We start from the raw sequence: 22,927 nt of genomic DNA, 5'->3' as shown, positions 1-22,927 counted from the left end.
CTCAAGAGCCAAGCAGCCAAGATAAAGAAACACGGGGAAGCGGAGCCTTTGGTATCAGACTCCTGGTCTTTCGTCCAAAGGACGAGCACTCGTAAGCTATCGAACCATAATCATATTGCGAGTGTGCAGCAACCGTGTTAGCCTGATACTGTTACACCTCGAGCTTGGACTAGAAAGGCAGCTGCAAAGCCACACAAAAACAGTCTCATCTCTTTTGACACTCAAAAGAAAGGACACTTTGATACAAGAGACGTCATATTGAAATATAACAAACGCTGGTTGTGTCTTTATTCTACTGTCTATCATGCCAAAGCATGATGAAATAATGAATGCTGTATACCCACATGGTCCAGTCAAGATGCACTTCGGCTTGCTGTTTAAGCTTATTCATGCCCCATTCAATCCACGCAGATACGACATTGAGTGCTCGAATCCACTAAGTCACCTTTTTGGTATCCTGCATGACCGCCTCCTTCACATCGCCATCAATTTTGACCATCTTGGCAATCTTACCACTGGCATCCCTTGGCTGTCTTTGCCATCCAGTCGTAAACAGATGTCCCATATCAAACCGAGGCAGCGGGTGTCCTTCAGTATTGATAACAACCTTGTCCAGAGGCAGGAGATCCGGGGGTGAGAACAAGAGGTAAAAGTACTTGAGCGTTTCGGCCTATAAATTTACATGGTTAGCATTTCAGCCTCAGATCGACTTGATAATTCATCACTTACCAACCAAAAGCTTTCCATATTGTCGCGCACCTTGGGTGGCACGACATTGGCGTTGCGCAAGCTCGTAAAACCTCCTCCGTTCCTCACAGCTGTGTGGTTCATGAAAGATTTGAACATTTCCCAGCCCCATTCACGGTATTGGTTATCGTTGGTAATTCTCCACATGTAGAACAGACTTTCAACTGTCTCTGGTCGTTGGAGATTGTGAACATCGCCAGACTTGACAGTGAAATCTTTACGCCATTCCGCCTCTGGGCTTGGTTCAAAGTTGGCTGGCCCCTGGCGAGGGTTGCCATAAGCCGGTGGTTTATCATCAATTTCAAAATAGGTAATTTCGGCTGCCAGCCCAGTTGCCATGTATTTGTACATGCCCCAGCATGTCTCCGTTAACTCACGCGCCAATTTCATGTCTTCTTCGTTCTTCTTTGACCACGTAGGGAGCTTGCGTGCCTCGGCCTCCGTGAGACCCTCTGTGGCCGCCAATGCCATTGTTCCGGGCATGAAGCATACAAGATGATCCATCTTGGGGCTAAGGGCATTGCTCAACCCATTAGGTCGCTCTCCGATGATGGTGAACTTCTGTTTCGACGTGTAGGTGACAAGGTGCTTGCGGACACCCTCAAGGGCGTCGTACCACATATCTCTATAAATAGGCTCCTTCTTGTTCGTTTGGAGATACTGCTTAATAAGATATTCGTAGTATGAGTCGCCACGGCTCCCGAGTCGGATGTTTTCGTCCTTGAACTTTCCTGTGCTCGCATAGATGAAGATGGGAACCAAGCCGTCTTCGGCCCCCTGGTCATCGACAACCTTCATGACCTTTTCAACTCTATCCCAAAAGTCCTTCTCTCCCGTGAGTTTTGCAAGGTACTTGAACTCGAGTTGGAGGGTTGTAGCTTCGGCGGTCGACGACGCCCCGTTATCGGCGTGCGATTCGATACCCTGGAATTTTTGAAGATTGACGCTTGCATAGGGGATACCAGAAGGGGATTCGAAAGCGCTCATGAGACGATCAGCTAGATCTTTGGCCTTCTCCAGATACAAGTCCTCCCCAATGGCTCCCTCGTCATCCTCCGCGAGTGGAGCAAGACCTGGAAACTCGGTGGATAGGTAGTGTGCGCTGAGAAGACCGCCCATCATGCGAATGGTGGTTTCGAAGGTGTTCACATCTTGATCTTGATCCCACGTCAAAGACTCCGAGATCCATTGGCGGGCGTCTTGAAGGCGAGATGTCAAGTTCATCAGGATCATGGTGTCCAGTGAGTCAATGATGATCCAACCGAGCCCTTTTGGTGCCATGTTCTCGCCTGTCTTGGTGATAGGGTGAAATTCGTCGGATCCTACATTGAGCTATAGGTCAGCCAACATGAGTTGTCCATGACATGGAATCAAACGCACCCCAAGCATGACGCCTGTAAGCATCCCAGCTCAACTCGAATGCTTCCACCACGCGGTCTCTTCTGTGATCCCAATCCACCTTCTTATCATGTTTGGACAAGCCTGCAAAGCTCCAGTCGGTCGTTACGGTTCTCTTCTTAGGTGACTTGGAGGAAGATCCGAACCAGTATAGTAACGTAAAGACGAGGGCAATGATGCCCAGCACCTTCTTACGTTTCCACCATGGCCGGTCCTCGTCGTCGTATGGCGACGCGTAGGGTTTGTCTTTGTACATCGGTAATCGATCTGACTTGCCAGATCTCTGTCCAGAACCCCAGAATTTGTCTTCGAGCTCTCTTTGACGGCTATTGAAGTCCGGAGCGGTTCGGGGCATAGAGAAGGCCATAGCTACTTCATCAGCCTCGACCCGCGATGGCGAAGGAATATTTCGAGTTGGCGGTCGATTAAAAGTGTTTATGTTTCGGTGGAGGTTGAACGGATCTCGAATCATTGGTTTGGTGTTTTGGATTTCAAGGTGGGACTAGAGCGAAGGAGGTATGGGGAGCTGCAGCTCCAGAAGGCAGGTACGTGAATGACTCGGAATAAGGATAGAAGGCACGATTCGCTGAAATAAGAGGGATATTATGTACAGAATGCAAGTTCTCTAACAATTGGCAAGAATGAACCAAATTAAATCTTAAACAATTACGCGCAGAGAACAGCAAACAGCATGAGGTGTCAGGAATAGGAGCTCGGGTAGTTCTGCCTTTACGACACGAGACCAGGGTGTACAAGTGTCGATTGAGATACCGATACTCGGGAAATTGTACACACCGAGTAATGGTAATGTTACGTAGCGCCTTGGCCCTAGCACTTGGATCCGGCATTCCGTCTACATTTTTGGTTATATCTGTTGTATAACAGTCAGAGTGTTCATTGAGACATGTATTATTAGAAGCCGTTTTTATATAAGTAAGCGCATGGAAGACTAGACTAGACTCATGCACCCAGTTAGGGAATTTATAGTGTGCTCAATAGGTGCATATATACCCTGTAGACAATGTGCATTACTTAGAAGGGATTCTGTTTCTTCCGTGTCAAGCATTCCTCTATTATAATGAGGCACCACAGAAGTAGAAATCAAGTACCTGCATTCTGCATCGTTGCACGACCTCCAGTCAAACATTAATAGTGTCGGTAGCCCTGTCATTTCCTGAGCATCAGTGGACATTTATACACAATCAACGTGGGCCCAACGCACTTAAAATACTAACCGTCGTCGCACGTGGAAGTGATACCCAACTTAACCACGACTTCAATACTGCTCGACATTCACGACCTTAAAAAAACATACGAGATCCAGCAAAATGAGTATAGAGAATTTCCCCTCGCTGAACTCCGAAGAGTTTACTGAAGCATGCCATCATCTCGACAGGCAATATTGTCAGGCCCCACTAGGCTCCGAGCGAGCACGTTGGAAACTCAGACTCTGCAACGCACTCTGCACCGACTTTTCTTATGGTGGAGGTTTCACGACATATGTTCAAATAAGACGCCCTCTCGAATTTGACTTGGATCATGGAGATCTTTCACTAGATTTGGACGGATTTTCTTTCTCAGACGAGAAGGGCCCTCATGTATCAATAGCGGAGGACAAGGATATGCTAGATGCTGAAGAAGCAGACGAGGTAACCTTTCCTCGATACATTGTATTGTTTTTCCTAAATTCAAGTTTATCTTACGAAACTGCAGGCTGCTCTTATAAGACAGCGAGCTCGTCCAGAGATTGCCATGGTGGAATACGAAATTCATCTTCACCCTACATATCGTGTGCCTTGCCTATGGTTCACTCTACGCAACCTACCCGCTGATGAGCCCGCATTTGACGTTGACACCGTCTTCCGCCGTCTTGTGCCTGATGAGTACAAGGCTGGTCTGCGGACACTCGGCAACGTAGGTGGGATATCAGCCGATGTAAGTCTTGAGAAGAGAGCTGTTCGCACAAGTCAATTCATGATTCGGGGTATCGTCAAAATTGGCTGGCCTAACTAACACCTTGCTCACAGCATCACCCTATCACGGGCGTCCCATCCTTTTTTGTCCACCCATGCTTGTTAGGAGACGCCATCTCCAAATTCGAGTGCGACAGGACGAACTACCTCATGATATGGCTCGGGCTTGTTGGGGGCTGCGTGGGTCTGTGGGTGCCCAAAGAGATGGCAATGCAGTAGACGGGTCTAGATTGCGTCTCTCAGAGATATAGCCGACCTTCCATTGGTTCATCAATCATCATCACTGTCCTCCTCCATTGCCACATCCGAATCACTATCCTCTTCGTCGCGAGTTCGCTTCTGCCCCCGATCACCTGGCGTGCCGGCGTCTTCCATAACCTGATCGGTGTTCGCAGTAGGTTTCGGGGGAAGGCCGGAGCCAGGTGCAGGTGCTGATCCGGGAGGGGGCGCGTTGAAGATGCTCTGTTGCAGTTCGGTCTGTTCGACATTGGCGGCGCCTGCGTTCATGGAAGGAATCTTGAAAGTGCCATCGAGCTTGGCCACAAAGTTGGACTTTGACTTGGCATATTGTATTTTCTGAGAAAGAGTTAGACCAAGAGTATTCATTGCGGAAGTGGGTACCAACCAAGTCGCGGCCGAGGAATGATTGCCCCTCAAGAGACCTCATGGCTTGTGTAGCAGACTGTACGTCTCGGAACGTAATATGGGCTTGGCCACGCATCTTCATGGTCTTGAGAGCGACAACATCCAGCACTGATCCATATGTTGAGAAGAGCAAGTACAAAGCGGTTCGAAGGTCGTCTTTCTGGATTTTTGAAGAGGGGAGGTTTGTAACGTAGAGACTGCTCAAGTTAGTTTAATCCAATACTAACGTAATAGACAAGTACTGACGTCTGATTAGGTGGAATAGGTTGCACCTTGGCCGGCAAGGATGAATTTGGTTGAAGACCGCGAGGCGCGGTGGCTACAGCGGCCATTGTGGTAGTTGCAATGAATAAGATGGCTTTGAGTCAATGTTGAATGTGTCGCGATCAATGTCAAGCAATTGTATGTTTACCACCTGGTTTAATGCTCTGGTGATGCGAGTAGGCGCAGTTTGGTGAATGATATCGATGTTCGGCGGTGTTGATGTGGAATGGAGATTTTTCCGAACCTAGGTCGACTCTACCAGCCTCGCGCTACGAGCACAGCCGCTGCGGCCCACCAAAGCTCCGTTGGACATTGTTCATCTGTTGGAGCTGGAGCTTACAGCACTACCTCATACGTAACCCCCACCCCCACCGCCAACTCAATCCAATACGTACATCAACGTTGGAACCTTACCAGGCTATTCTTACACCTTCATACTCTCAATCGAATTTAAGCGATAGTAGAGAGCTCCTCCTATTGCAAATACCATCATCATGGGCGCCCCCGAAGTTCACCACCTCTTCCACAACCCCATCGCCGACCACTCCTTTTCGGCCGATCAGTCTACCCTGGCTGTCGCTCGGGATACTTCTGTCGAGCTCTATGGCAAGGTTGGCAGCGCTTTTAAGCTGAAGGACTCGCTCAAGGGCCACGACAAGACAGTCACTGGTGTTGATATTGCCCCTAACAGTGGGCGCATTGTCACATGCTCTCAGGGTTAGTCTACTGCTTATATCATATCTTGGCTCAACGGCTCATCTTATACTATCAGACCGTAACGCTATCGTTTGGGAACCTTCCCCTGAAGGCTATAAACCAACTCTCGTCCTTCTTCGAATCAGCCGAGCCGCCACTTTCGTGCGCTGGTCTCCCTCCGAGAACAAGTTTGCCGTCGGATCCGGTGACAGGGTCATTGCTGTCTGCTACTTCGAGGAGGAGAACGACTGGTGGGTGTCCAAGCACCTGAAGAAGCCTATCCGCAGCACCATCACCAGTGTTGCCTGGCACCCCAACTCAGTCCTTCTGGCTGCTGGATCCACCGATGCTCATGCGCGAGTCTTCTCCGCCTTCATCAAGGGTATGGACGCTCGTCCTCCCCCTGGAGTTTGGGGCGAGCGTCTCCCATTCAACACCGTTTGCGGAGAGTATCTGAACAACTCGGCTGGATGGGTGCACTCCGTTTCTTTCTCCCCCAGCGGAGACAGTCTTGCCTTTGCAGCTCATGACAGCAGCATCACTGTCGTTTACCCCTCTGGCCCCGACCAAGCCCCTCGTGCTGTTGTTACTGTCTCTACTCAGCAGCTTCCTTTCAAGAGTCTGATCTGGACCAGTGAAGATGAGATTATCGCTGCTGGTTACGACTGCGAGGCTTTCCGCTTCCAGGGCGGCGAGGGTGGCTGGCAGTTGGCTGGTCCCATTGAGCAAAAGGGCGGCCCTGGTCTGGGCGAGCACCGTGAGGAGTCTGCTCTGAACATGTTCAGGCAGATGGATCTCAAGGGCAAGGCTAAGGATGACACTCAGCTTCAAACCACCCACCAAAACACCATCAGCACCGTTCGGCCCTTTGAGAGTTCTGGTGACCGCGTTACCAAGTTCAGCAGTAAGTCACAAAGTCATTCATGTCACACTTTGGAAACTGACAACGATTATAGCAAGCGGTGTCGATGGCAGGATCGTTCTGTGGAGCGCTTAAATAGACTTTGGGATCCAACATAGTCGTAGAATAGATTTGGACTATTTATCATGAGACTACTAGTAGATATAATCGAACTCATGAAAGAAATCACGACCATCAGTTTCAACGGTGTCTATGTGTTCGCTATGTTTTCTTCCAATTGCTTTACTACTTTATATGTTGGCCGTATTTGCCTAGGTACTATGTGAGGAGAAGAGAAAGCCAATTGAAAGCACATAGGCGAACAGACTGGGTTACTGATCGAAATAACTTCTTTTATTGAGTGCTATATGATCACCATTCATTTCGTTTGTTCATTCCAGACATTTAAGGAAGAGCAATAACCTCAACCTCGACATCGACGTTCTTGGGGAGAGTCTTGACAGCGACACAGCTACGGGCTGGCTTGTGAGAGAACCACTTCTCGTACTCTGTGTTGATCTCCTACAATTGGTGAGCAATCGGAATAACAGTGGCATCCTGGCAGTACTAACAGCAAAGTAGGACATGTCAGAAATGAAGACAGTGGTCTTGACGACCTTGGAGAGGGATGAACCGGCCTCCTCGACGACAGCCTGGACGTTCTTGCAAGCTTGACGGGTCTGCTCAGTGATGCCCTGAACAAGCTCGCCCTCAGGGGTGAGAGGGATCTGACCAGAGCAGTAGATCATGTGGGGGGTCTTGATGGCTTGAGACTGTTTTGAAATTTGATGAGTGTTTGTTCCTGTCAGTGAGGGGTAGCTTCAACATACGTAGGGGCCAAGCGCTTGGATATGGTCAGTATAAGCATTATAGAGATGGAGAGTAGAGGTAGCTTACCCGCGGGGGCGTTCTTGGTGAAGACAATCTGCTGATCGGAAGACATTGTGGATTGGTGTCTGTTTGAACGTGTGAACTTTGCTGCTGTTATGGCAATGGCATGCTGACGAGGAGCTGCCCGGATAGACGAAGTAATAAAGCGGGGAGCTCTACGAGCAACGAGAAGGAAAGACATTGCAGAACATAAACTGATGTTGACAGTTGCTGACGTACCTGTAGTTTAAATGGAGATGTTGAGTTGTCTGAAGTTGGGTTCAAGAGTTAGCTTAGTTAGTACAAGCAAGAGTTGAGGCAAGGTTTGGATGCCGTGTTTTGAACGAGAGCTCCCGGAGGTTCGGTGACGATTCGGAGGGGACTGCCGAAGCTTATTAATAAGACACATAACACACCTTGAAAGAATCAATTGGAATTGGTTATCGGTTGTTCTTGTCAATCTACTCAAATACTACCAAGGTACATACTCTGAATCAGTTAATTGCAGCTACTGAGCTCCGTTGATCGGCTCACTGAAGGTAACTTTTGGTATGTAGATCTGACGACGTCTACCGTAATGCCCCGCATTACGCCCTCCGGACACGGCCGTTGGGATAGGAACAATTGGCCGCGGGAAACATGGGAGACGAAATTAGTAGGACAGTTTAAGCTATTTAGACCAGACCTCTTGGGCTATTTATTTTTGTTCTCAAACCAAGGTCAATGTTTCTATTACCCACTACTAGACGGCACCAAAAATTGGTCCATGGGTCAGGGTCCAAAACACAAAGTACATGTCCTCTTTCCATGATATAGACGTGGTTCGAGATGAGGCCGATTACCTAGTATAAGAGCCTCAGATAATGGTCCTTGTGATTGTGTCATACCTGTATGAAACCATTCCCGTGGCATCATGATAAACCTGGCCCATACAATGCTATTTCCCTGTTTGTATGGCCTCAATCTGTTTTTTCTTTGTGCATATGATTCGTATGACAAACAACACCAAAGGACCATGGCTTTATTTCATGATAGTTGGTGGCTTTTACCTCGATGACGGGATCTAATACACTGGAGTCTTTGTTAAGAGTTTCAATGAGCCAGTGCAAGCAAAAGATACTTGAAGACGTTTGTTCGGTGAATGATAAGCACGAGCTTTCTCTATTGAAGTCTTATTCAACCCCATATTGGGGATAGCACGCTGTTTGCTCTGATCCGTGTCTGGAGCCGGGATCATGCTTCAAAGAGAAGCAGCCCGGGTATAGTTTAGTGCAGCATGCATGTGCTTTAAATGCTTCTCTCGCGATCCAATCCACGGCATCGATCTTGCGTATTGATGGACAGAACATTTGTGCTTGTTCTGTTATCCAATTGCCTCCGTATCTCTTGGGTATCAGTCTCAATCAGCCTTGTACGGCATGTTCTCTCCAAGCTGAAAGCTGGTAATAGTGGAGTCAGTCAAGCTCAAACGCCGCGTAATTGGGCCCATAGCTTCTATTGAATCCCCTAAAAAGACATGGAATTTGTTAGCAGTAGCTGTCAAATGGCTGAGAGCTACTGGATGAGTGGGGTATAAATCCAATCGATTTACTCCATACCCCTGCGTCCATCCCCAAAGGACAGGGGCTTGAGCTAAGGTAAGAAAAAAAGAAGAGGCAAGCTGGCCAGGTTGTCCTCGACGGTAATTAGTGAGACTAGTAGCTCGCTCCCGTCTCGTCCCATCGCTGGATTGGATCTTGTCCTCAATAACTTCTTCCAAAGGGAGGCATCTCTTTTTTTATTTCTATTTTATCAAACCACCCCTTTTTCCTTTTCCGTCTTCTTCTTTTTGTCGATCTTAAAAGAGGTGCGCAATTCTTATTTGTGCAGTCACCTCTACCTATCCTTCTCTCATTCCTTTGTAACCTTATTCCGTTTGCTCTTCTCTATCTATCTCTTGGTGTAACTCAGGGCACCTCTATCAAACCCCTGAGGTAAGTTTGAGACCCGTCATTCCTCTGGGCCGTTTGTGAGACGTGTTTGGTCTATTGCGTGCAGTGTAGTACTGTGCAGTACTTCATGCAAGCCATGGACTTCTCTCTTTCTTCAACTCTAGGATCGAAGCGCCCCTTGACTAACAATCGCATCATATAGCTAACCGAGATCCATCATGGCTCGAAGCTCCTCGCCTTCGCAGGGCAGCCTGCGACAGAGAGGCGCGCCATCAAAGAAACCCTCTGAAGAGTCCTTCAACCCCAACCCTGAGCTTGACAAGCTTGCTAAGGCTGGTGCTCAACGGGCCGCTGCCCAGAGCGAGACCGAGCACAAGATTGGTCTTGCCGTCATCACTATCTTGTCCTTCGTGACTCGATTCTGGGGTATCAGCCACCCTAACGAGGTTGTGTTTGACGAGGTGCACTTTGGAAAGGTAAGCTTTCGATCGAATATCCCAATTGTTAAGCACAATGGCTGACTTGGACGCTGCAGTTCGCTTCCTATTACCTCGAGCGAACCTACTTCTTCGATGTCCACCCTCCTTTCGGCAAGCTCCTCTTCGCCTTTGTCGGCTGGCTGGTCGGTTACGATGGCCACTTCCACTTCGATAACATTGGTGACTCCTACATCGCGAATAAGATCCCCTACGTGGCTTTCCGAGCTTTGCCTGCCACCCTCGGCGCCCTGACTGTCGCCGTTACATACCTCATCATGTGGGAGTCTGGCTACAGTCTTCCCGCCTGTGTCCTCGCCGCCGGTCTTCTCCTTCTTGACAATGCCCATATTGGACAGACCCGACTTATCCTCTTGGATGCTACTCTCGTTCTCGCCATGGCTTGCAGTCTTCTTTTCTACATCAAGTGGTACAAGCTTCGACATGAGCCCTTCTCCCGCAAGTGGTGGAAGTGGCTTATCCTTACCGGTTTCGCTCTTTCTTGCGATATCTCGGTCAAGTACGTCGGTGTCTTTGCTTTCGTTACCATTGGCTGTGCCGTCGTTATCGACCTCTGGGATCTTCTCAACATCAACCGCCCCGGCGGTGCTATTAGTATGCAAGAGTTCGGCAAGCACTTTGCTGCCCGTGCCTTTGGCCTGATCGTCCTGCCTTTCTTGTTCTACCTTTTTTGGTTCCAGGTTCACTTCGCTGTTCTCTACCGATCTGGTCCTGGTGACGACTTCATGACGCCCGAATTCCAGGAGACCCTTAGCGACAACGTCATGTTGGCCAATGCGATTGACATCCAGTACTACGACAGCATCACTATTCGACACAAGGAGACCAAGACCTACCTCCACAGTCACGAGGACCGCTACCCCCTTCGATACGACGACGGCCGTGTTTCCAGCCAGGGCCAGCAGATCACCGGCTACCCTTACAATGACACCAACAACTACTGGGAGATCTGGCCCGCTGACAACAACAAGACGCCTGGCCGCATCGTCAAGAACCACGACTTGGTCCGTCTTCGCCACGTTGGTACTGACAAGATCCTCCTCTCTCACGATGTTGCCTCTCCTTACTACCCCACCAACCAGGAGTTCACAGCTGTCACACCTGAAGAGGCTCTCGGCAAGCGCGAGAAGGAAACCCTCTTTGAGGTTCGCCTTGAGCACGGAAAGAAGAACCAAAACTTCAAGTCGGTTGCTGGTCACTTCAAGCTTATCCACAACCCAAGCAAGGTCGCTATGTGGACTCACACCAAGCCTCTGCCTGAGTGGGGTTACAAGCAGCAGGAGATCAACGGTAACAAGCAGATTGCGCCCAGCTCCAACGTCTGGATCGCCGAGGACATTGCTTCGCTTGAGGCCGATCACCCTCGTCGTCAGAAGCCCGAGCGCAAGGTCAAGTCTCTTCCCTTCCTCCAGAAGTGGTTCGAGCTTCAGCGTGCTATGTTCTACCACAACAGCAAGCTCACCAGTAGCCACCCCTATGCCAGCCACCCTTACCAGTGGCCTTTCCTGCTCCGCGGTGTCAGCTTCTGGACTCAGAGTGAAACCCGCCAGCAGATTTACTTCCTTGGTAACCCAGTCGGTTGGTGGTTGGCCAGCAGTCTTCTCGCCGTGTACGCTGGTATTCTTCTTGCTGATCAGGTCTCTCTGCGCCGTGGAATTGATGCTCTCGACCGCCGTAAGTTAATGCTGCAATCCCAATTGATGAATCCAACACTGACAAACTCAAAAGGTACCCGGTCTCGCCTGTATAACTCTACCGGCTTCTTCTTCTTGGCCTGGGCTACCCACTACTTCCCCTTCTTCCTTATGGGACGACAGCTTTTCTTACATCATTACCTTCCAGCTCACCTTGCTTCTTGTCTTGTCGCCGGTGCTCTCCTTGAGTTCATCTTTAACTCAGAGCCTGCTGAGGAGATCACCATCAAGGACAAGAAGGGTCCTGTCAGCCCCAGGCACCACGTCACCGCCCGTGAGCGATTCTCTGGCCAGAGCATGGCTTCCGCTTGGATCGCTTGCGGTGTCGTTCTGGCTCTAGTCGTTGCTGGCTGGTATTTCTTCCTGCCCCTCACCTATGGTTATCCTGGCCTCTCCGTCGAGGCTATTCTCCGAAGGAAGTGGCTCGGATACGACCTGCACTTTGCCAAATAGATGGCAGCGTAGGTGGTTTATTGGATTGAGATCCAAGAGGCTCAAGGGAGTATTCATGGACCACATAGTGGATTTTCCTGGGCCTGGGTCATGGCTTGCAGAGTCATCATGACATTGATCAATGGAAGAAATGCTGGAGTCCAATGGAGAAACGAATCGTTGGTACTTGACGAAGCCAATCTCTCAAATTTCTTTTTACGAAATGTAAACTGTTGAAGGTATAAAGAAGCTCGCCTGATTTATTTAAGTACTTGAACGAATTGATCATGGAAGAACTGAAACGTCCATTGTAATGAGTGAAATGGTTTATCCCGTTTTAGCAGGGGAGCTTAAGCCCCTATCAACTGCTAGACTATAATATGTACCCCGGATCATCGTCTATGAGTCATGGTCTGGCACTTGAAGGTCTAGAGTACCTATATTGTAACCTGTACTCTGTAACTTAATAATATCTGGCTTTTCACATGTAGGGATCTATGTGATACACAAAGTGATGGGCAGAAGAGCCCCTCATGGGGGACCTAATGGCACCCCTGCAATGACGATGTTGTAGGGCGGGCTATCGGCAAGAAACCTAAGGCTAAATCCAGATGGGTACTGTAACTCGCTGCACTCCAATAGTTGACATGATCTACCTACAGGCAGGTAGGCAAGGGATGCATACTCTGTTCTCTTAAACATCAGTCAAATTCGATCATGATTTTTCTTCTTAGATAATATTTCGCATTTCTTCCTGCTAAACTCGTCGCACGGTATAACATATACCTGTTTCAACACTAATCAGGCCATTACAATGCTGCTTCGCTGTCATCATCGCGAATAAGGAATCATGGTCTCCCGTACGAACCGCCTTTACTTCCGTCGCCTCCTCCGCTCGCGCTTTCCAAAGATCGTTTTGGTCCTCTTAGTCCTCGTAAATATCCTCGATGTTCTTCGCATCCACAAAAACCTCCTCGATGCCGACCATACGCCAGCTCCAAAGCTCTCGCAGCCCCCGGAGCGAATCTACATCGCCAGCATGCACTTCAACAACGAGCGCGTGATACGAGACCACTGGGCTCCTGCGGTGATAGAGCTATCTAAGACCCTAGGGAAAGACAATGTGTTTGTCAGCGTATACGAGAGCGGGAGCTGGGACAAGACAAAGCGTGAACTGAACAAGATGGCGCTGGCGCTGCAGAATATGGGCGTGCCACATCGCGTAGACATGTCAGATACGACGCATAAAGACGAGATTGAGAATCCGGATAAAACCGAGGGCTGGATTGATACGTCGAGAGGGAAGCGCGAGTTAAGAAGGATACCGTACCTAGCCAAGTTGAGGAACAGGACGTTGAGGGACCTGATTGATTTGCAAAAGAAGGGCCAGCATTTCGACAAGGTTCTCTTTATCAACGATGTTGTCTTTACGGTATGTCACTTGCTGCCGTTGGCGCACAACTTCTCACATAACTACAGACCGAAGATATCCTCAAGCTGTTGAGTACAAATGGCGGCGATTACGCTGCGGCTTGCTCATTGGACTTCTCGAGACCGCCAGAGTATTATGATACATTTGCGCTGAGGGATACTTCTGGCTATGCGCATGCGATGCACACATGGCCTTACTTTAAATCGAGCGTTTCAAGGAATGCGCTCGTTAACCATCTAGATGCCGTGCCTGTCGCGAGTTGCTGGAACGGAATTGGTCCGTTTGACACCCTTAAGACGAGATTACAGTTACTGATACTATCTTAGTTGCCATGCCTACTGAGCCTTTCACTTCATCTTCGAAACTTCGGTTCCGCGGCATTCCAGATTCTTTAGCAAAACACCACCTCGAAGGCTGCGAGTGCTGTCTGATCCACGCAGATAACCCTCTCACAAAAACACGAGGTGTATATCTCAACCCACACGTCCGTGTAGGCTACAACTCGGCTGCATACAAGGCCGTGCATCCCGAGCAAGGTGCCTGGGTGTCTACATGGCAGATCTTCTCTGGCCTCTGGATCAACCGCATCATGCGATGGGTGTCGGCGCCCTTTGACTCGTGGGTGGTGAGAAGGCGCGTGGCGGCGTGGGAGAAGGAGGGCATGGGGAGGAGAGAGCCTGGTGAGTTTTGTCTGATTAACGAGATGCAGGTTCTTGTTGAGCGAGGTTGGGCGCATGTTTAGATATGGTTTAAAAGATCACATTATAAGAAAAAAGGGAAAGTCCCACGATACCCATAGAGACAAAATTGAACGAGATGGCTCAGCCTAGATTTGAGAACTGTCAAACGACATTTCTATGAAACAAAATATTCAACCGAGAACCTACCAGAAACTCCGATTTGAATACTACTACACCAGTTATCGGCCAGCTATAACTTCTTGTTCGAGGCCCAGCTCAAACACCAAGATTCCCGACTTGTGACCACCAGCGGTTCAGCCCTCTGCGTTACCAACTCACCTCTTCCTCTAGTACAACCTCCTCACCCTTACTCTGATCGAGCAGGAGTTTGCGCATCATCTCTCTCAACTCAACAGTCAGCTAGGTCTACGGAAGGCGGACGGCTCTCTTGCACGTCTTGGTTCTGGTTCTGGTTTCTGTTGAGTTCAGGCAATTTGATCAGAGTAGCTCTCCCTACTCTGGTCACCCGTCTTGCTTGCACGACAATATCCTCCTCTTCCTCTTCTTCATACGACTCATCTTCAAATGCCGATGAGGAATCGTCTGTAGAAGGACCGACAATGATCGCAGCTTGGGCAGGTTGTACTGCTTGACGTGGGTCACCATGCACAATGCGCACAGTCCGGCGTGGCCCACGATTCCAGGCAATTATCTCTATGTCCAAAACCTCCTCGGGCTCGGAATCGTTAGAAAAGGGCCAGATAGTTGAGTCTGAGACGGGGGGCATTGGGCTTTCGGGACGAAAGGGCGTGTTCCAGTAGGGCTGCATTTGAGACTCATCGAGCCGAGTAGTCCTTCCGCGTCGGTCTTGGGGATATGGCGATGGTTGCGGTGCTATGTACCTACCTTCATTGGTGGGGCTTGTTAGATCAATGGCAGACCAAGCATCAGAGTCTCTCTTATGCTTTAGTTCGTTCTTGGGGACTGGGGGGTTGGATGAAGACTCACTGGAGAAGAAGCGCCAAACATTCTTCAGGGCTGAGGGCTGGCGTTGACGGGATTCGTCGATCTCATACTGAGCATTGTCTCGAGCCTGTGGAACAAGACTATCACTCCCACCATCTGAATAGTGCTGCGTTTCCTTTTCCCCTCTCGGAGCAGGGCAGAGTGTTGCTACTTTCGGGCATTCTTCTTGTCGTCGTCCAGCGACGACAGTCGCCTGGTTCTCCTTAGGACGAGACATTGTGATGAAGCGACTGAAACAGGGAAAGAAAATGGACAATGGCATGATGGGCAAATGGTGAAAAGTGGTTTGCTTTAAAAGGATGAGGTACGTCTCCTGGACTGATACATCAAACTGTTCAAGATGAGTTGTTCAGCAAGATGCGTGCGCGAGACCCTATTGTATTTGTACCGCAGGTTTGTTCGTTGTCATGATAAATGAACAAAGGGGTGTTTGAATGACTTTGTCTCAAAGTTTTGCTACGATAGTCCGACTTTTCTTTTGTGTTGCAGAACAAGAAAATCATCAAAGGCTTTGTTCAAGTTCTCATTACTCCTTTTCAACTATTAACCACCAGGCTGACTACATAGAAGCTTGTTCCTTGTATCAAGACATCACGTATAAGTTATCTCAGATGCCCATTTCGATGTCTTTCAGCTTTCAAAACACATTTACCACAGTTTTCTTTGACTACCTACACAGTCGACGAAGAATCCGAACCCTAAACCACCAAAGGCGTACATCTTCAAGCCTCTTTACATTGGAAATTATCACCTCTACTGCTGATATGAACAAACTGTTGCCCATCATGTGTAAATATCACGTCTACTACTACGCTTCTTGTCGACACAGCAAGCTCATCCGAACGGACCGGTGCTGGGAGGACCAAGTTGATGGTTGCTTTACCTGCTTCTCTCTGTCTTCTTGGCTATACCCTAGCGGTACTCATTGCAAACTCACAATTCGCACGACCGTGATTGGATCATGTCGTGACTGCATCGAGCACCAGATGAACATCACTCGTGGAGAATATGGCAACTTTGTCACACAACCAATGAGTAGTGTTGGAGGCTCTCAAGGAGCAAGTCAGACGCAGGCGCCTGATTACTCGTGTGGAGGTTTGAACGAACGTCCGGTGAGAGCCCCTGAGAGATCCTACCAGCCCGATGGCTATCAACCGGAGGATCAAATGAGCTATCCTGCTCCGGAGCAGAGTGCACCTGAATATTCAGGGATTCCTTCCTACGGATACGCCAAGCAACTCTATCGTTCTCGTTTTCTTGGCCAGCCTTCCAGATTACAGGTAAGTCATGGAAGAGATGGAATCGAGCTGACGAATCTTCAGTTACCTTCTAACCGTCAAAATAAAAACAGAAGTGTCAACAACTTTTTGGATCCCAGTCCCTACGAATTGCAGGTCTCCAGCGAGAGCTCCCGTGTAGAGAGCGAAAGTCTGAGGGCGACATCACACGACATTCGCACAGATCCTAGCCCTTACGAGCTACAAGCTTCACTCAGTAACAGCGACAGCGTCGGTTCAACGAGTGGGGATCAGGAGGGCAATCAGGACAACACTGGCAACAAGGGACGTCCTCGCCGCCGTGCCCGTCGCGGGAACATGAACGTAATGGATCGTCTCCCTCGTCCCGCGTCAGAACCTAGAGATTGCGAGCGTCCTCCGGTCCATGACAGAGTTGCGGCGCTGCGAGGGGAACGGCGTTGTAGGCCCACGTCTAGGTCATCTATTGGCCGTTCTCAGGCGGTCTCACCACTGACTGAGAGTGATTTGAGAGCGCCGTTTGTTCCGATCCCCGAGCATGATGAATACCCTGAATACCCTGCGCACCCTCCGTACATCTAGATAGATCGTAACGTTGGGGTAGAGCTGGATGAATTCTTGGAGTTGGCATGTGTAGTCAGTTTATCGATCTTTTTAATTAGATACAGTCTGATGTAGCAGTTGAATTGAAGTTTTGATGAGATTTTGCGTCTCTCTCAAGTTTTAAATGTGAAGTAAATTCAGTATAATTTTGTATTAGAAGTCAATATTAGGTAGGCTTTGACTTTCACGTACAACCACCAAATAACGTTCTATTAGATGCAATAATGATATTGATGGGCGTCACGGTTGAATCAAGACGAGCCGCCAAAGAGAATGTATCATTTCATCTCTTATCTAAATGCTTATCATGTGGAGATAGGCGCTGTTATCATTGCTTAGGTCACTCCAACTTTGGTTGATGCCAAAAGCCAAAGCGACTTCATAGTCTGCATGCCGGATCTAATTCCGCTGAGGTGCGTTATCCGATCTATGAAAAAGACCCTTACTCAACAGTCCATAATCACGCCATGATATGAGACACTACTAGAGATCGCCAAATATAAACTTGCGTTTATCATTGGACTAAAGATAGGCAGGCAACGACGTGCAAAGACCCTCGATGGGAACAATTATACGATCGTCACAAGGATTTGGCATTTACGAAGCATCAACCAGATAATATTGGCCAATAAAAGGCCTTAACTTTCGAGGCTTTGATCATGGGTTCATACAGGGTACAAACTCCCAAATAAGCTTGTAGCGAAAGTCCTTCGAGCTTGTTTTTGTCGTCCCCGAATGCCGCGACTAACAGCCGTCATCAGTGCCATCAAGGGACCAGTCGCACAGGGATAAGTAAAAAAAGAAAACAGTCCGTTTGAGAACGGCTGGTGTCACTGGTCAGTTGTTCCATGGTATCCAGAAATGCATACGTATCCTTTGCGAACCAGAAATACGGGTGCCTTGAGAATGGGGCTCACGACTCGAGGCATCCAAATATGTCCCCGGTCTGGGATAGGCTGCTTGATAAAGTAAGCTCCTATTGGCCCATGGCAGGGACTTTTCAAAGTTGACGACAGCATACTAAGGTAGGACTCTGGTGTTAGATGTACAAAAAGTCCTGATGAAATAAACAAATGAATGCAGGGGCTGGCCAAAACGTCTCGCTTGCGTGGAGACGTGCGTACGTAGGATATGGTTATTTTGGTCGAAAGAGTGTTTTTGGGATTGCGTACGTGCGTTGGTCTGTTGACACTGGATGACAGAATTCCTAAGCTTGGCAGCAATACGATGTCTTCATACGAAAGCCCCCCTCTACAACAAGGAACCTTTGCATATTCCCACAAATTACATGCTAGCATGCCAAGACTTGCAATCTTTAGACTGGTGGCAGATTGATGCAAGTTTCAAAGCCGGCGGCAACGATGACTCTTCAGATCGATAGAAAAATGCATCTTCTCAAGAACAACGTTTGGCTGTGGCCGATACTGACCGGTGGATCTAGCACAGCGGTCGCAGTCTGGGACGCATGCTTCAGGACAAGACCTCTGAAGGGTTAGCAGTGCGATGAATGCGAATGCAATGTAACAGTTGGGGAGATGGGGGTCCACGTTCTAGGACCCGAAAGGGAAATCGCCGGCCATTGAGTCAACGGTGACATGACAATCGTTTCGACCAACCCCTGCACCGAGAAGCAGCCCTATGCGTGGAGCAATGCGAGGACTACTAACCTGGTCGATTGGTCGTGGATCCGCACGATAGGACGGGGAGCAGGCGCTGGCGGTGGCCACTGGTTAATGTGGATGGATACGGGAACAGGAACCAGACCAGTTAAGGAGAATTCTTTGAGACCGAGAGCTTTGGTCTGGTGTTCATTCCTGATCTGAGGATAAGCGACTATATGCTTGATAGCCGGGCACGGTGTGAGTCGTCGTGTCCTCTTTCATGGAAGGATCTCTCTTTCTGACGATCTTGCCTTGATTCGGTTGAGCGTGTTTGTTATCTGCTGCTCAAAGGGTCTGGAGACGGTAATGCATGCATGTCCTAATGTCTTGGTTGTTGGCGAGTTCCCCTCTCAACCAAATTCAAGCTCCATTCCTAACATGGTGGATCAAAACATTTCGAGGTCCTCTCCATGCAGGTAAAGAATCCAAGAGTTTAATGCGGTCAAGAGGGGTGCAAAGAGGCAGCGCAACGCCGTTACAGGCACAGCCGTCAAAGAGGGCTGAGGTGGAGGGTCGAAGTGCAATGCATCAATCAATTCAAGTACAGTGTGCAGTTTGTGTGCAACACCATCAGTCGGCGGGAACGAATGGGATAGCACCCAATGGCCCGTTTATGCTAGTCAATGTCAATGGGCGAATTTGACGGCCCAAAGTTGAGATACTAGAAGATGTCCACACGAGGATCATACGGAACAGAAGCAGAGCACTGAACAGGACCAGACCAGACCGCAGCAGCCATACTGTATTACTGACGGTTTGACCAAGTCACGGACCACCAAAAAGATGCGATGTGCGCCAGTGGGGTGTCGATCCCTGCAGACTCTCCGCAAGGCGTTTTCGATAGGTTCACTACGCTGGTTGTGCCATTTCTGCGAAACGAACAAACAACCCGACGTCATCCGCGTTTCGGCGATACAATCAACAACACCATTTTTTGCTTTCCCCCTTTACGTCTGGGGCTGCGATCGTGACAACCGCCATAAGATTTAGTTGCGTCTAAAACAGGAGGGATGTTGTATCATTTGTCGAGTACGCAAAGGGCCACGACAGTCGATACGCAACGGGTATGTTTCCGGCCCCCAAAAACATTCAACTTGTTCTTGGCTTCGAAATGAGATCAATGAGAGGTCTGGAAATTGTTCTGCCTCACTAAAACTGGGAATAACTCTAACAGTCAATCAATTTAATGAACCGAACCACAAAGGTTCTGGGACTTGGGTGCGAGTAAAAGGAAAGGGAAGTGTCGGTAATGGCGGAGTTTGTGGGGATACAGTCATGTTGTTTGTCATAGTCGAGGTACCCGAGGTTCTAAGCCCAAAGTCAAGCGTCTTGCGGCTCTGCTCAGGAATTGGAGCGGATTCTGGTGGGAAATGAGAGAATTGGAGGGAAATTAATGAGCGACGAGAGTTTAACAGGTCTCTCTTCTGTTAGCGACATTTGTACTGTACAGGATCTGGCCTATCACGTTCGACCTCGAGCAGGGGGGACTCCTCCTCCGCACAGACTACGCCTCAGCCCGCCCGCCCTGCTCTAAACCCTTCTTGGATGCCCTAAACCCTTACGGGAGGGGCTTCCAGGCAGCAGTCAGGATGGGCTGAGGTTTACCCCCAGCTGGTTTCTAAGCATAACCTCGTCCAGAGACGCCAACTGAATTTCACCGTCCATCCATCCTGTCTTCCTTCTTCACCTCCTTCTCAAGTCTGACTCTCATCTCTAACTCTCTGGCTTCTCTATCCTGAGGCCGCCACCTGCTTCAACAACTCGATTCTTGGAATTCCACACGCCCTGACTGCGGAATTGTACACCCTCTCTATCAACTCATATTATAGTTGCCCTGTTCCGCCCTGTCCGTCCGTCTTGATCTTTCTCTCCAATTCCACCCGCCTTTTCCATCGCAACGCAACGCAACGAAACGAAACACAGCACAGACGTTCTACCGTCTGTATTTCAAATCGATACTCGTCGTTTGGACGTAGCTCATCGTGTGTGTGTTTTTTTTAATCAATCTACCGCCTGAGGAAGTCATCAGTCCGAGTCGCTCGTTACTCGCCTTCCCTGTCATCCCGCGCCACCTGCACCACATTGGCTCGCCGACGTAAAGCTGATCAATCCTCGGTCACTTTTTTCATCTCTGACCTGGTACGGTTAACATTTTATCTCATTTCTACATCTGGTTCTTCGTCTCTTGACGTCGACTATTATCTTTTTTACGTTCTACTGGCATCGCTTTCAATCGTCAGCATTGGTCAATCAATCACCAGATACCTCAACCTGGCCTTGATCAACGCTCTGGGCCTTCGCCTTGCCTTTGCCCCTGGGTGTGGGAGTTAGGAATACCGACTGTGACTCACATCTCCGTCCTTCACTGCCAAGCACCTGCTTGTATTCAAAGGTCAAGCTCTTGAACTAACGGGACTCCCCGACTTAGCTTCAGGACACCTCTGGCCATCAGTCGACTGTCCTTTTACCTCATACCCACCTTGCATCTAAGCCATGTCCTTCTCCCACCCTCGTCGAAGGACTCCGGTGACTCGTCCGGACTGCGACACCGAGAATGCCTTGTCTTTTAAGAACAGCTCTACCCTCCGTAAGGGTGCGACCTTCCACTCTCCTACATCACCATCTTTGACTTCGGACATTGCCTTTGTCCCTCCTACTTTGCCTCGAGCCCAGTCCCATCTGGATGATGTCGTCGATGCCAACCGTCGACGTGTGGCCTTGACTCTCAACGACATCGACGAGGCTCTTGCCAAGACCCAAGAGCTCTCTCTGTCATCCATGTCAAAGCCCATGACTCTTCGCGACACCGGTCTTCCTATCCCTCGCGGCTTCCTCGAGGGACCTATCGTCGATCCCAAGATGACAAAAGAAGAAGAGAGGCGCACCCTGCGCCCCAGAGGCCGCACTTCGCGGGCTCTTGAGGACCATTCCGATAGCGGTTTGGGTACATCAGTAGCTTCCACAAACGAGAAGCGGGGCGCGGTCACTGCATCAAAGGAGGCAAAGGTGCAAACACGATGCCTCACAAGATCCGCCGCCGCCGCCGCAGCAACGGGGAAGCTCCCTTCACTGGGATCAAAAGCTTTCAGCCGTATTCACGAGCACACTTTACGCCCTTTGTTGGCCAAGCCGACCCTAAAAGAGTTCAAGCCTATTGTGCTTGACATTCCTAGGAGAATTCAATCAAAGGAAATTATTTGCTTGCGAGATCTTGAGAAAACCCTGATCTTTATGGCACCGGTAAGTCAGCTTCTGACTAATAATGGCGTTTGGGAAAATACTTATCGGACTTTGTCTTTAAAGGAGAAGGCTAAATCAGCAACCTTGTACCTGGATTTCTGCCTTACATCCGTCCGATGCATTCAGGCGACAGTCGAATATCTTAGCGACCGCGAACAAATTCGACCCGCAGACCGGCCTTACACTAACGGATACTTCCTCGACCTTAAGGATCAGATTTTAGAATACGGAAAACAACTTGCCGCCAAGAACAGCGGCGACGAAATGGATATCGACGCGTATGTACCCAGCTTCGTTCCCTTGAACCACCCAACTAACTTGCCACAAAGATCTGATGAGATCAAGCTCGTCGGTGGCCTTTCTGTGAACGGTCGTCCTGCTGAGCTCGTTCGTGTTCGCAAGGACGGCACTTACATTTCCCTGGACACTGGCAAGCCTGTCGAGACAGACGACGACGCGCCAATGAAAATGAAGCGCTCCCTTAGTCAACAGCTGGAGGATGAGGAGGAGATCCAGCGATCTATGGCTCGTCGCAAGAAGAACGCTTCTCCCGAGGAACTGGCCCCCAAGAAATGCCGTGAGCCTGGCTGCAACAAAGAGTTCAAGAGGCCATGCGATTTAACAAAGCACGAAAAGACCCACTCTCGCCCTTGGAAGTGCCCTGTCTCGACTTGCAAGTACCACACCTATGGCTGGCCCACTGAGAAGGAGATGGATCGTCACCACAACGACAAGCACTCTGCTGCCCCCGCCATGTATGAGTGCTCGTTTAAACCGTGCCCCTACAAGTCAAAGCGTGAATCGAACTGCAAACAGCACATGGAGAAAGCTCACGGCTGGACCTACGTCCGAACCAAGACTAACGGCAAGAAGTTGCCGTCCATTGCTGGTAGCGTTCAGCAGCAGACCCCCCCTCTGGGCAACATGTCGACACCATCTTCGATCGAATATAACAGTGTCCCCACGCCTCCTCAAAACGAC

General features: G+C 49.4%; 10 protein-coding genes across 10 annotated transcripts; 6 read left to right on the top strand and 4 right to left on the bottom strand.

Moving 5' to 3' along the window:
- Positions 1-291: 291 nt before the first annotated feature.
- On the bottom strand, positions 292-2,617 carry FGSG_00612 (mannosyl-oligosaccharide 1,2-alpha-mannosidase; the record flags this gene model as incomplete). The annotated part of the gene is made up of 3 exons (XM_011318001.1): positions 292-670; positions 730-2,069; positions 2,128-2,617. The coding sequence occupies 3 exons, from the start codon at positions 2,615-2,617 to the stop codon at positions 437-439; spliced, it is 2,064 nt and encodes a 687-aa protein (XP_011316303.1). The 3' UTR covers positions 292-436.
- Positions 2,618-3,473: 856 nt separating this feature from the next.
- Positions 3,474-4,084, top strand: FGSG_00611 (uncharacterized protein; the record flags this gene model as incomplete). The annotated part of the gene is given in 3 exon segments (XM_011318000.1): positions 3,474-3,794; positions 3,859-4,059; positions 4,064-4,084. Coding segments are annotated over 3 exon segments (543 nt in total).
- Positions 4,085-4,187: 103 nt separating this feature from the next.
- On the bottom strand, positions 4,188-5,224 carry FGSG_11793 (uncharacterized protein). Its single transcript, XM_011317999.1, has 3 exons — positions 5,010-5,224; positions 4,744-4,960; positions 4,188-4,694 (listed from the first exon to the last, which is right to left on the bottom strand). The coding sequence occupies exons 1-3, from the start codon at positions 5,093-5,095 to the stop codon at positions 4,389-4,391; spliced, it is 609 nt and encodes a 202-aa protein (XP_011316301.1). The 5' UTR covers positions 5,096-5,224; the 3' UTR covers positions 4,188-4,388.
- A 211-nt stretch (positions 5,225-5,435) lies between these two features.
- On the top strand, positions 5,436-6,765 carry FGSG_00610 (uncharacterized protein). The gene is made up of 3 exons (XM_011317998.1): positions 5,436-5,744; positions 5,800-6,627; positions 6,680-6,765. The coding sequence occupies exons 1-3, from the start codon at positions 5,522-5,524 to the stop codon at positions 6,718-6,720; spliced, it is 1,092 nt and encodes a 363-aa protein (XP_011316300.1). The 5' UTR covers positions 5,436-5,521; the 3' UTR covers positions 6,721-6,765.
- Positions 6,766-6,955: 190 nt separating this feature from the next.
- FGSG_00609 (uncharacterized protein) lies at positions 6,956-7,922 on the bottom strand. Its single transcript, XM_011317997.1, has 5 exons — positions 7,735-7,922; positions 7,522-7,580; positions 7,455-7,468; positions 7,197-7,397; positions 6,956-7,146 (listed from the first exon to the last, which is right to left on the bottom strand). The coding sequence occupies exons 2-5, from the start codon at positions 7,565-7,567 to the stop codon at positions 7,030-7,032; spliced, it is 378 nt and encodes a 125-aa protein (XP_011316299.1). The 5' UTR covers positions 7,568-7,580; positions 7,735-7,922; the 3' UTR covers positions 6,956-7,029.
- Positions 7,923-9,643: 1,721 nt separating this feature from the next.
- Positions 9,644-12,069, top strand: FGSG_00608 (dolichyl-phosphate-mannose-protein mannosyltransferase 4; the record flags this gene model as incomplete). The annotated part of the gene is made up of 3 exons (XM_011317996.1): positions 9,644-9,901; positions 9,961-11,596; positions 11,651-12,069. 3 exons carry the CDS (start codon positions 9,644-9,646, stop codon positions 12,067-12,069), a joined length of 2,313 nt encoding a protein of 770 aa, XP_011316298.1.
- Positions 12,070-12,898: 829 nt separating this feature from the next.
- Positions 12,899-14,222, top strand: FGSG_00607 (uncharacterized protein; the record flags this gene model as incomplete). Its single annotated transcript, XM_011317995.1, has 3 exons — positions 12,899-13,480; positions 13,528-13,756; positions 13,807-14,222. 3 exons carry the CDS (start codon positions 12,899-12,901, stop codon positions 14,220-14,222), a joined length of 1,227 nt encoding a protein of 408 aa, XP_011316297.1.
- Positions 14,223-14,569: 347 nt separating this feature from the next.
- FGSG_00606 (uncharacterized protein) lies at positions 14,570-15,403 on the bottom strand (the record flags this gene model as incomplete). Its single annotated transcript, XM_011317994.1, has 2 exons — positions 14,570-15,054; positions 15,169-15,403. The coding sequence occupies 2 exons, from the start codon at positions 15,401-15,403 to the stop codon at positions 14,570-14,572; spliced, it is 720 nt and encodes a 239-aa protein (XP_011316296.1).
- Positions 15,404-16,172: 769 nt separating this feature from the next.
- Positions 16,173-17,024, top strand: FGSG_00605 (uncharacterized protein; the record flags this gene model as incomplete). The annotated part of the gene is made up of 3 exons (XM_011317993.1): positions 16,173-16,466; positions 16,509-16,813; positions 16,955-17,024. The coding sequence occupies 3 exons, from the start codon at positions 16,173-16,175 to the stop codon at positions 17,022-17,024; spliced, it is 669 nt and encodes a 222-aa protein (XP_011316295.1).
- A 4,175-nt stretch (positions 17,025-21,199) lies between these two features.
- FGSG_11792 (zinc-finger transcription factor ace1) lies at positions 21,200-22,839 on the top strand (the record flags this gene model as incomplete). The annotated part of the gene is made up of 4 exons (XM_011317992.1): positions 21,200-21,946; positions 22,073-22,224; positions 22,276-22,742; positions 22,820-22,839. 4 exons carry the CDS (start codon positions 21,200-21,202, stop codon positions 22,837-22,839), a joined length of 1,386 nt encoding a protein of 461 aa, XP_011316294.1.
- Between the last annotated feature and the right edge of the window lie 88 nt (positions 22,840-22,927).

This window comes from Fusarium graminearum, chromosome 1 (genome assembly GCF_000240135.3).
Source record: "Fusarium graminearum PH-1 chromosome 1, whole genome shotgun sequence".
NCBI classification, from domain to species: domain Eukaryota; kingdom Fungi; phylum Ascomycota; class Sordariomycetes; order Hypocreales; family Nectriaceae; genus Fusarium; species Fusarium graminearum.
The sequence above is the reverse complement of the archived record's forward strand: the minus strand, read 5'-3'. Positions and strand labels throughout refer to the sequence as shown.